Source organism: Trichechus manatus, unplaced genomic scaffold (genome assembly GCF_000243295.1).
Source record: "Trichechus manatus latirostris isolate Lorelei unplaced genomic scaffold, TriManLat1.0 scaffold00009, whole genome shotgun sequence".
Lineage (NCBI taxonomy): Eukaryota > Metazoa > Chordata > Mammalia > Sirenia > Trichechidae > Trichechus > Trichechus manatus.
In genome coordinates this window covers 14470344-14483400 of record NW_004443945.1, presented here as the reverse complement: position 1 = coordinate 14483400, position 13057 = coordinate 14470344, and the positions used below count along the sequence as shown (strand labels likewise).

At 36.6% G+C, this 13057-nt stretch overlaps 1 protein-coding gene across 8 annotated transcripts in view; it reads left to right on the top strand.

The window, feature by feature from the left end:
• The window catches only part of RIMS2 (regulating synaptic membrane exocytosis 2), a 647068-nt gene that overhangs the window by 110014 nt on the left and 523997 nt on the right, over positions 1 to 13057 (top strand). For all 8 annotated transcript variants that reach the window (XM_023725997.1, XM_023725994.1, XM_023726001.1 and 5 more), the window contains one exon: positions 7124 to 7334. In XM_023725997.1, coding sequence (XP_023581765.1) covers positions 7124 to 7334 — 211 coding nt within the window. The remainder of the gene's footprint in view (positions 1 to 7123; positions 7335 to 13057) is intronic.

Genomic DNA, 13057 nt, shown 5'->3' with positions numbered 1-13057 from the left:
AAAAAAAAAAAAAAAAAAAACCAATGAAAGAGGCTAAAGAGTCCACATATAGACCCATGTACACATGAGAGCTTAGTATATGTGAGAATGATTTCACAAATCAGTAGGGCATGGGTGGGTTATTTAATAAATAGTTTTGGCAAAATGGAATGTCTACATGGAAAAGAAAGGAGCCCTGATACCTCAGTGGTTAAGTGTTGGACTGCTAATGGAAAGGTCAGCGATTTGAAAACAACAGCTGCTCTGCAGAAGGATGAAGCAGTTGGCTTCTGTAAAGATTTACAGCCTTGGATACCCTATGGGGCAGTTCTACCCTGTCCTATAGGGTCACTATGAGTTGAAATCTACTCGATGGTAGTGGGTTTGGTTTTTGGGGTTTTATATGGAGAAGAACGAAATTAAATCCTTGTATCACATCATATTCAAAAATAAACTTCAGATCGATTAAAAGCCTAAATATGAGAGTTAAAATTATAAAGCTATTAGAAGACAATGTAGAATTTTTTGTGACTGACTTAGGGAGAAGTAAGGGGTTTTTTTTAGCCACCAAAACCAGAAACCGTAAGGGGGAAAATTGATGCATTTGACTACGTCAAAAACAAAGATTTCTGTTAAGCAAAGGACATTACGTACAAAATTAACAGTCACTTGACACACTGGGAGAAGATATTTGCTGTGCTTATCTTATAAAGGATTATTGTATAGATTATATAGGGTACTCTGCAAATTAGCAAGAACAATACAGGAAATCCAGTAGCAATGTATTGGGTAAACAATATGAATAGACAATTCACAAGAGAGACCATCTAATTGGATGAACATCGTTAGAAGCAGGACATCTATTTGCATCTATCAAAGATGCAAAAATTAAAGAAGTTGAATAATATCACACATTGGCAAGAATGAGAGGAAACTGGAACCTTCATACCCTGTTTGCAGGTGTGCTAACTGGTTTAAGCCATTAAACTCCCGAGCAGTTTAGAAGTATGTAGTGAAATTGAGTATATGCACTATACTCCTGCATATATACCCCAGAGAAAACCTTATGTGGGTTTACAAAATGTCATTAAGGAACTACTGTAGTGAAGAATTATAAAGGGCCACCTTTTCTTAAATAAAGAAATGGATGAATAAAATGTGGTTTATGCAGTCGGGGGATATTTTATGTTGTTGTCTGCTGCCATCGTGACTCATGGCAACCCCATGCACAATTCAGTGAAAGACTTCCTTGTCCTGCACCATCCCCATGATTGGTTAGGGATCTAACCATTGTGATCTGTAGGGTTTTCATTGGCTGATTTTTGGAAGTAAATCTCCAGACTTTTCTTCCTAGTCTGTCTGTCAGTCTGGAAGCTCCGCTGAAACCTGTTCAGCATCATAGCAACATGCGAGCCTCCAGCGACAGAGGTGGTGGCTGTGCATGAGGTGGCTTTTGAAATATACACCTGTGTAACTTTTGACATACACATTCGTATATCTACCATCACACTGGCTGGAAATAAAACCTGGGTCTCTGCATAGGAGGTTAGAATTCTACCGCTGAACCACCAGTGCCTCATTAAAATATAAAACTGGATGCAAAAACTAGAGGTTTAAGAGCATGGATTCTGGAGCAACACTGAATTTGAATCTGGCTTCTATCACCAACCAGCTGTGTGACCATGAGTAAGATAAACTGTCTATAAAATAGGAATAATAATAATCAAAATGTTAGCAATAGGAATAATAATAATAGTACCTATCTACCATATGTATTAGCTATAGTTTATCTATTTTAGATTTTAATATAAAAATATAGTGATGGAAGTCAAATCAAATTGGAAAAGAGATAATTATTAATTAAAATAGGAATCAAGCATAGATCAGTGCTACTAAGCTTATGATCAATCCTATTCTGGATACCTAAGATTTAAAACTGAAGCATAATGATTGTGAGGATGGTGCAGGACTGGGCAGTGTTTCGTTCTGTTGTACATAGGGTCCCTATGAGTGGGAACTGACTTGTTGGTACCTAACAACACCAAGGTTTAAAAAAAGAGGAGGGAAAAAAAAAATGCAGAGCATTTCATTGTAGGCAAAGTGAAGAGCATGTATAAAACACAAAGACCTTATAATGGGACACATTACACTTAAACATGGTGGAATATTGTCAGAGAAGAACAGTGTCTTACTGAGGACAGAAAAAGTTAAACTGGCATAGCTATTTGGAATTTGTTGATACCAGGTGTGAAAAAGAAAGTGTACTTGTCGTGATTAAGTAAATCTAAGGTCTGCTGGAGCTCTGTTTTGATGTACCTACTGACTTTATATTGACACGTTAAAGACTTTTTAAAGACAGGTTTTGTGAGGTGTAACTTATTTACAGTACAGTTTACCCTTTTGAAATATACACCTGGGTGAGTTTTGACAAACATACATGGTAATATATCTACCATCACAATCAAGACATAGAATGTTTCCTTCACCCCAAAAAGTACCCGTGCCCTTCTGTAGTCAAACCGCCCTCTCTATTCTACCCCTTGGCAACTGTTAATCTGATTTCTGTCCCTATAATTTTGCCTTATCCAAAATATCATATAAATGAAATCGTATTGTATAGGAGCAGGCAAACTATGCCTGTGGCCAAAGCTGGCCCGTGTCTGCTTTTTCATAACTAGTGAGTTAAGAATTGTTTTTACATTTTAAAATAGTTGAACAAAATTTTAAAAAAGAAGAAAAAACAATAGTATTTTGTGACTGTAGAATGATATAAAATTTAAATTTCAGTGTCCATATATAAAGTTTTATTGGAAACAGCCATACTCATTCGTTGATGCACAGATAGTCTCTGACTTACCACAGAGTTCCGTTCTGACTTACTCTGTTGTAAGTCAGTTCTGACGTAAGTCAAACACTCCCCCCTTTTTTTTTTAGTTTTCATTGTTTTATTTTCAGTATCTTTATAAATCCAATCTTCATTTGTCTTTGGGCATTGGAAACATTACCTATAAACTTACAGACATGATATCAGCAAATTATATGCTGCAACATTGTATGTAGTGATGTTACTAACAATAAGATGTACCAAAAAAGGAAAAAAAAAAAAGTACGGTCCTAAAAGTGTGGTGCGTCGTGACTCACACATGTGGTAAGTCAGGGACTACCTGTATTGTCCATGACTGTTTCCTGGTTCGTGCTTTTTATGTCCTGTTGAAGGAATCTTTGCCTAACTTATCTTAAGAAGCCTTTCTCTAACCCAAGGTCACAAAATTTTTCTTCAGTGTTTTCTTTTAGAAGTTATATAGGTTTAGTCATTATATTTAGGTCTGATCCATTTGAGTTAGTTTTGGATAAGGTGTGAGATTTGAACTGAGGTTTATTTGTTTCTTTCACACACAATTTCTGATTACTGTATTTTTTTTTAAACGTGAATTTCCCATTGCTTAAAAGACTATGTCTCCACTGAATTATCTTAGCTCCTGTGTAAAAAAATTAATGACCATATAAATGTTTGACTATTTCTGGATTCTCTGTTCTGTTTCACTGACAAATTGTTTATCCTTTGCCAATACTATATTGACTTGATTACGGTAGCTTTTATAGTAAGTCTTGAAATCAGGTGCTGTGAGTCCAACTTTCTTCTTTTTCAGAATGTTTTGCCTATTTTAGATTTTTTATATTTCTATATAAATTTTAGAGTCAGCTTGTCAATTTCTACAAAAAATTATGCTGGGATTGATTGGGATGGTGTTGAATCAATAGATTGATTTGGAAACAATTGACATATCAGTAATACTGATTTTTCTCATCAGTGAATACAGTATATTTCTCCTATTATTTAGATCTCCTTTGATTCTTTATCAGTGTTTTATAGCTTTCACCATAGAAAGTGTGCACATATTTTGTTATATTTGTTATATTTGTTGTATTTATACCTGAATTTTTCCTTTCTTTTTTCTTTCCCTTCACTCCCCTCCCCCACCTTCCCTCTCTCTCTTTCCCCACTCCCTCCCTCTCTTTCTTTTTTTTCTGCTATTACAGACTGTAAATTTTTTATTTCAAATTGTTCATTGCTAGTATATAAAAATACCATTGAGTTTTATATGTTGATCATGGAGTCTGTAATCTTTCTAAACTTAATTATTTGTTACAAAAGCTTTTTTTGTAGTTTCTTTGATATTTTATACATAGACAATTACCATTTGCATATAGAGACAGTCTTATGCTTCCTTTCCAGTATGTATGCCTTTTATTTCTTTTTTTTTTTTGCCTTAATGCACTGGCTAGGATTTCCAGTTTGATGTTAACAAAGAATAATGAGAGGACACCTTGCTGTGTTTCTGATCTTGCAGGGAAAACATTCAGTCTTTCACCAACTGGTATGATATTAGCTGTAGGTTCTTTTTAGATACCCTTATCAGGTTAAGGAAATTTCTGTCTGTTCCTAGTTTGCTGAGTGGTTTAGTCAAGTGCTTTCTCGACTTATTTTGAGCTAATCATGTTTTCTCCCCCCCCCCCACCCCCACCTTTAGTCTGTTAATGTGGTGAATTACATTGTTTAATTTTATAATGTGGAAGCAACCCTACATTCCCAGGATAAACATCATCTGTTTGTGATGTATTATCTTTTAATATATTTCTGGTTTTTATGTGCTAATATTGTGCTGAGGAGTTTTGCATTTGTTCATGAGGGATATTAGTTTATAATTTTCTTGTAATATTTTTTGTATATGTACACTGGTTTTGGTATCTGAGTAATGCTGGCCTTATGGTATTAGTTGGGAAATGTTCCTTCTTTTATTTCCTGGAAGAGGTTGTGTAGAATTGGTATTTTTTCTTCTTTAAATGTTTGGTAGGATTCACTGATGAAACCATCCAGAACTGGAGTTTTTTTTTGGAAGGTTTTTAATCTAAGAATTAAATTTCTTTAATAGATATAGGATTCATACTATTTATTCTTGATGTGGTGGTTTCTGTCTTTCAAGGAAATGGTCCATTTCTCATGTTAAGTTGTAGAATTTCTGGGCATAGCATTGTTTGCAGTATTTCCTTATAATGTTTATGTTCGTGGGGTCTTTAATGATGTCTCCTGTGTCATTCTTGCTACAGGTAATTTGTGTCTTCTCTCTTTTCTCATAGTCATTCTGGCTAAAGGTTTATCAATTTTATTAATTTTTTCAAAGTACCCGCTTTTTGTTTCCTTGATTTCTGCTTTAATCTTTATTATTTCTCTCCTTCTGCTTTCTTTGAGTTTAATTTTATCTTCTTTTTCTAGTTTCTTATGAAAACATACTACTGATTTGAGACCCTTTTCTTTTTAATGTAAGCATTTATTTATATGTTTAGGTCCAGTTTTCCATACGGTTTTTCCAAGGAGTATATTACTCCTGCCTGAAGAACTTCTTTTAAATTTCCTGTAGTACAAGTCTGCCAACAAGGAATTCTTTTAACTTTCGTTTGCCTAAAAAAGTCTTTATTTTACCTTCATTTTTTGAACATAATTTGGGTATAGGATCCTGGGTTGACAGTTTTTTTCTGCTAGTACTTTATAGATGTCACTAACTTTTCCCGAACCTATCAGACAGTCGAGATTATAAGGCAACAAAGTAATCTGAATTTCAAAGAGTGACACATCCCACCAAAGAGAAATAGGACATACTAAAACTATTTCACCTTTGGCAGAGCACAGGAGAAAGTGGTGGCAGGAGTTTCTGCCCCTTTCTTAGTGGTAAAAGACCTCTGATTTTTATTAGAGTAGGTTTCTGGGCCCAAGAGAGTTTCCTTCTTCCTCTTTCTTAGGTAGAGGTTTTTTTCCTTCTGCCTTTCCCCTATCTGCAACAAATCTTTGCCTGTGCCCTGGGGATGACAGAATTCCCTTTCTTTCCTTAAAGGCATAAAGCATTTGCTTGTTTAGGAGAGAAAGGTCTGGGGCGTTGTGCCTGTTGCCCAGCAGCGTCTAGTCACCTCTTTCATACCTGCATATGTGTCCCCCACAACAAGGGGTAGGTTTTCTTTGTCCTCCTGCTATGGTTTCTTATGAGTACCTAGTAGAGGCCTGTGGAAAAGTGCTTAAGTGCTTGGAGTGGGTGTGAACTTCCCTTGAGTCTGGGGCCCCTAGCTCTTCCAAACTCATGCTAGCCCACACTTGGCCATTAACAATTTGTTAAAATTTTAACTGATTTCTTCTTACCTGCTTGTATGGTGGCCACCACTTTCTCCTGTGCTCTGCCAAAGGTGAAACAGTGAGTGTGTCCCTTTTCTTCTTGGGGGGATCTGCCACTCTTTGGACGTCAGATTACTTGGTTGTCTCATAATGTCAACTGTCTGATGAGTCCAGGAAAAATTACGGTTCTGTAGATTATTTAGCATTTTGTCATTGTTAAGATGAGAGCTTTCTATTTCCTAAGCAGGACTAATTATAATTTTCAAACATTTTCAATTTTCTTTATAAAGACAATGTAAGTGAGAAGTTTCATTAGTATTTTTTTAATTAGAGTAAATAATACCTGTTTCTAGGTACTTTTTAAAAATCTTTTTATTTTTAAAGTAAAAGTTGAGTTTACTTTTATTTGCACAGCCTCACTCGGTTAGCCGAATATTTCACAGGGTTTTTACAGCCAGCTAGTGTCCAGACTGTTGAACAGATTTAAACAATTAGCGAGAACACTCATCCAGTGTTTTCCCCTCCGTCTGGATTCTGCAGATCACTCCAATTGAGGCTCAGTCTCAATTATTTGAAATTCGTAAGTTTTGGCATCACTGTGTAAGTCAAATTAGCTCCCTCTATTTCAGAAGCTAAACTGTTGAAAAATAATGTTTTAAATATCTTAGAGCATATGATTGAATGTATGTTACAAATGGTAGATAGAAATTTTAGAATTATGCTCAAAGAAATATCTCCATAAACATGTTATGTTAATTGGTTCTTACATTAGCATTCATGTCAAAAGACAGAACTAGTCGTAACACTTTTATGATATGATGTAGCATACACGATGCTATTCTATAATTAGAAAATTAAATTTTTATTAGTTTATTCTCACCCTATGAATTGTTTTGGTTTTGAAATTATGTCTGCAGATTGTGGGTAATGACTTTTTTTGAGACCATCAGGAAACCAATTAAAATTTTTTCTTCTCTGCAGAAAACTGCATCAGCAGTTTGAAATGTATAAGGAGCAGGTAAAGAAGATGGGAGAAGAATCACATCAGCAGCAAGAACAGAAGGGTGATGCCCCAACCTGTGGTATCTGCCACAAAACAAAGTTTGCTGATGGCTGTGGCCATAACTGTTCGTATTGCCAAACAAAGTTCTGTGCTCGCTGTGGAGGTCGAGTGTCATTACGCTCAAACAAGGTACAGAAATGATTTAAATTACATGTTAACAATTCTCTTACAATTAAGCATATTGTTAGTAAAATTAACTGCAGTTATTATTCAGATGAACCAAAGAACAAAAGCGTTTTCCAGTGTCTTCATTTTAGGTAAAATAAGCTTTTTACTTTTTTAACTGAATTAAAAAGATAATTGTTTCACTATTTCATTTCATTTAGTTTATGCTTTTGTTTAGAATTGTAGGATTTTAGACTTTCAAAGAGTATGAAAGAAATGCAATTGGTCTCATTCCCGTATTTACAGGTGCAGAAAACTCAGATCAGAGAGACTAAAGTTCTTTCTCAAAGTCACATAAATGATTAACATCATAGTTGTGACATAGCTTTCTCCATTACCACACATAATTTTACAAACTGTAGATCTGCTCTTTCTCTGTACCGTTGCCTGTTTTTTTGAAAGAGGCCGTTTCCAGTGTTGCGATTCTGTGTTTTATAATTTCCCCTTTCTGTTGTTTCAACATTAATAAAATTAACATTGGGCTATGGAATTTAAGAAAGAAATGTTAAGGTGTTTCACACTTGTACTAGGGTTTTGTAGTTTATCCATTTGCCTTAAGGAATATGTTAATGATACCCAAGGAATGATTTGCTGATGTTAGCAAAAGCAGTATTTTAAAGTGGTTGTCTCAGTAAGGTCTTTAGAACTTGCATTTATCTCCTTACTAGTAGTATCTTATCCAGTTCTTTACTTAGGTGGTTTTTAAATAGGAAGCTCATATCTTTAAATACATTAACCAGTTGCCGCCCAGATGATTCTGACTCATGACGATCCCATGTGTGTCAAAGCAGAACTGTGCTCCATAAGGTTTTCAAAGGCTGATTTTTTGGGAGATCACCAGGCATTACTTCCAAGGTGCCTAAATTTCTCGCCTTCGATTAGCAGCCAAACACCTTACCCATTTGCACCACCCAGGGACTCCTTTAAATATAGTACTTAGTGGGAATTTGTTAACTCTGTGTGATTTCATCCCCCTGTCCCTCATTGTTCCCCCTGTTCTTGTTGTTTTGTTTTGCCAGAACTAATAATTTTTCTTTTTTCCTCCTAATCTTTCCCCCTGGTTTACCTGATTATTATTATTTTTTTTTCCCCTTGCCTGATTGCATTGGCTAAAAACTCCAGTGCACTTTTGAATAGAAGTGGTGGGAACAGACATCCTTGTCTTGTTCTTAATTTTAGGGGTAAAACATTTAGTCTTTCACTATGATGTTAACTGTTGGCTTTTCATAGATGTCATCTATTTTTAGTTTGCTGAGACTTTTTTTTTTTTTAAACAAGGAATGGCTATTGGATTTTGTCAGATGCTTTTTCTCTATCTATTGAAATAAATCATATGTGTTTTTTGTTTGTTGGTATAGTGAACTACATCGATTGATTTTAAAAGTTTTTATTTTATTACTATAAAATACATATAAAACAAAATTTGCCATTTTAGTAATTTTTAAGTGTACAATTCAATGACATTAATTACTTTTACCATGTTGCACAACCATCACCACTATCCATTTCCAAAACTTTTTCATCACCTCAAACAGAAACTCTGTACCCATTAGGCAAAAACTCTTTTTCTCCCTTACCCCTGGCCCCTGCTAACCACTAATCTACTTTCTGTCTCTATGAATTTTCCTATTTTAGATATTTCATATAAGTGGAATCATACAATATTTGTCTTTTTGTGTCTGGCTTATTTCACTTAGCATAATGTTTCCAAGGTTCATCCATGTCATAGCATGTATTAGAATTTCATTCCTTTTTATGGCTAAGTAACATTCAATTGTATGTATATACCACATTTTGTGTATTTATTTATTGATGGACACTTGGGTTGTTTGCATCTTTTATCTATTGTGAATAATGCTGCAATGAACATTGGTGTTAGAGTATCTGTTTCAGTCCCTGATTTTAAATCTTTTGGATATATACCTCGGAGTGGACTTGCTAGATTACATGGTAGTTCTATGTTTATTTTTTTGAGGAACCACTAAACCATTTTCTAAAGTGGCTGCACAATTTTACATTTCTCCTAGCAATGCACAAAGGTTCTAATTTCTCTGCATTTTCACCAAAACTTGTTATTCTCAATTTTTTCTACATGTACAATTTAGTGACATTGATTACATTCTTTGAATTGTGCAACCATTCTCGCCCTCCTTTTCTGAGCTGTTCCTCTCTCATTAACTTAAACTCACTGCTCCCTAAGGTTCCTATCTAATCTTTTGAGTTCCTGTTGTCAGTTTGATCGCATATAGATAGTTCTTAAAAGAGCATAATGCTCAAGACAGACCTTTTTACTAGTCAAGTTAAAGTATTGTTCGGTTTTAAGATGACTTCAGGGGATATTTTTGGTTTAACGTTTAAACATTATCTCAGAGCAATAGTTTCAGGGGTCCATCCACCCTCCATAACTCCATAAAGTCTGGTTTCCATGAGAATTTGAACTTCTGTTCTGCATTTCCCTGCTTTTGATTAGGATTCTTCTCTGGAATTTTTGATCAAAATGTTCAGTAATGGTAGCCAGGCACCATCCAGTTCATCTGGTCTCATGTCAGAGAAGGCAGTTGTTCATGGAGGTAATTAGCCACGCATTCCATATCCTTCTCCTATTACTGACTGCCCTTCTTCCTCTGTTGCTCCTGGTGAATAGAGACCAGTTGTTGTGCCTTGGATGGCCACTTGCAAGCTTTTAAGACCCCAGGCACTACGCAATGAACTAGGAAGTAGAACAGAAGCACTAAACATGTTATTAGGCCGGTTAACTGGGATGTTCCATGAAACCATGACCCTAAACCTCCAAACCAAGGAACCAAATCCCATGAGTTGTTAGGTTGTACATAAGGAGCTTCAGCAGCTACTCTTTTTTTTTTCTTTTGGTCACTGTTGTAAATGTATCTTTCACACAACTTTTGCCAATTCAACTTTTTATAGGTGTACTATTTTCAGTTTTTTGATAATAGCCATCTGATTGGTTATGAAGTGGTATTTCATTGTGGTTTTGATTTGCATCTAATCATGTTGATCATCTCTTCTTGTGCTTATCAGCCATTTGAATATCTTCATTAGAGGAACGTCTATTCAAATCCTTTATCCGTTGTATTAATTTTCTAGGGCTGCCTTAACAGAGTATCACAATTTGGGTGACTTATAAGAACAGAAATTTGTGGTCTCATTGTTCTGGAGGATAGTAGTATGAATGTAGTGTGTTGGCAGGGCTATGTTCTCCCTGAAGCCTCTAGGGGAAGATCCTTTCTTGTCTCTCCTGGCAACTGGTATCTCCAGGTATTCCTTAGCTTGCAGCTGCAGCATAACTTATGGCCGTCTTTCCTCTGTCCATATCTGTGTCTCTTCTTCTCGTTTAAAGTCCCTGCGTGGCGCAGATGGTTTGCGCTTGACTACTAACGGTTGGTGGTTTGTACCCACCCAGCTGCACTGTGGAAGAAAGGCCTGAAAGTCTGCTTCTGTAAAAGCTACTGCCAAGAAAACCCTATGGAGTAGTTCTGCTCTGTAACACATGGGGTTGCCATGGGTTGTGATCAACTTGATGGCAATGGGTTTGGTTTTTTTTTTTTTAATTCTCCTTGTTCTCAAGGATGTAACTCAGATTGGATTAGGACCCACCCTCTTCTGGTATGACTTCATGTTAACTGATAACATCTTCAAAGATCCTACTTCCAAACAAAGTCGTGTTCACAGGTACTAGGGTTACAGCTTCAACATATCTTTTTGGGGATGCAATTTAATTCATAACAGTCCACCCTCTGACCCTCTCAAAATTCATGTCCTTTCCATGTGCAAAATACATTCACCCCATCCTAGCATCACCAAAAATCTTAACTGATTCCAGCATTAACTCTAAGTCTAAAATCTTATCTTCTAAATCACCTAAATCAGGCATGAGTGAGATACTGGGTATGTTCCGTCCTAAGGCAAAATCCCTCTCCATTTGTAGATCTGTGAAACCTAGAATATAAGATATTTGCTTCCAAAATACAATATTGGCATAGGCATAAGGCAGACATTCTCATTCCAAAAGGGAGAAATTGGAGGGGAAGAAAGGGTCATGGTCCAAAGCAAGTTTGAAACCCAGCAGGGCAAATTCCATTAGATTTCAGGGCTTGAAAATGATCTTCTGCCTGTGGGCCTGCCTGGGCACTCTGGGCACACTTGGGTCTTTGTCCTGTCTTCCAGGCCCACATGGGCTGTGACCCCATTCTTCTGAACCAACTTTTCTCTGGGTAGCTGGCCCTGTCCCTAGGACTAAGGAGGTGGTGGCTGCAACCCTGAAACCAAGGAGGCGGAGGATCCACTCCCTGGTCTTGAGTCGGGAGCTCTGCTGACCTCTAGACTCCTCTGAAGATCATCCTTTTCTTTTCTTGAAGGACAATAAATGTTTGCAGCCTATTAGCAGCTATTAGCCTAGCAGCTCCATTACCCTGATTGTTGCTTGTAGAATACCAGTAGCCCAACAACATTACTTCATTTTGTCCCATCTCTGTCTCTTTCATTCTAAGCTGGCAGCATTTCTGCTGAAATGATTGATTGGATCCGTATATCTCATACTTAATATTTTTAGCAAACAGTTGTCCAGCCATACCCTTGATGTCTTCTTCAGAGCATGCTTTCTCAGTTTTTACATTATGTATAGGCTGAGAATTTTCCAAATATTCATGTTTTACTTTCCACAAAGCATTTGAACTGTGTACAAGCAGGATAAGGCTCAGACTCTGAAATTTAAACAAAGAAGAGGTATATTAAGGTTTGAGCAGTTCGGTCCAGGGTTGAACCAGGAGCAGCATGGGCCCACCAAAATGACACCAACCAGTTCAGCACGGTTCTATTACAGAAACATTTTTTATGGGTTTAAAAGAGGATCTAAGCTCTATGCTAAGCATTTACAGGAAAATCAATGAATATTGTAATAATCACACTCTGCTTGGATATACGTCACACAGTTACAGTAAAGGCTATGAATATACTAAAACATGTTAAGTAGCTTGCGAGAAAAAACCACAATGAATTTGCTCTCTACTTTTGATTGGTTGATACTGTGTAAGAAACCGCAAGCTAATTTCTGATGGGCTGATACCTTTACAGAATACCACAAATTTTGGTAAGAGTTTCCCTGGAACAAATTATAAAACATATTTTCTGGGAACATTAAAAAGGAACTAGGTTCCGGACAATTCTCAAGGGCCAAGATGGATTCTGGCCTGCACTTTAGACAGAAGCCTCTGTCGTGTCAAGTATCTTAACAGCAAGCATTGAAGCAGCTTAGCAAGCAGTAAAATGGATTTCACCTTTAAGCTCAAGACGGGGTGGTGTTCCAGCTGTAAGTTGCAGCTTTTCCACAAACCAAGTGCCTAAAATTTTAATCTGTTATTCATAACATAATTCAGCCGAGTTCTTGGCCACTTTGGAACGAACGATGGTCACCTTTCCTCCAGTGTTCAAAGACATGTTCATCATTTCCTCTTAAAGGCCTCATCAGAAGCACATTTAACGTCCACATTCTTAGCAAGATTCTCTTTATGATTGTCTTAGTCATCTAGTGCTGCTATAACAGAAGTACCACACGTGGATGGTTTTAACAAAGAGAAGTTTGTTCTCTCACAGTCCAGTAGGCTACAAGTCCAAATTCAGGGTGTCAGCTCCAGGGGAATGCTTTCTCCGTCAGCTCTGGAGGAAGGTCC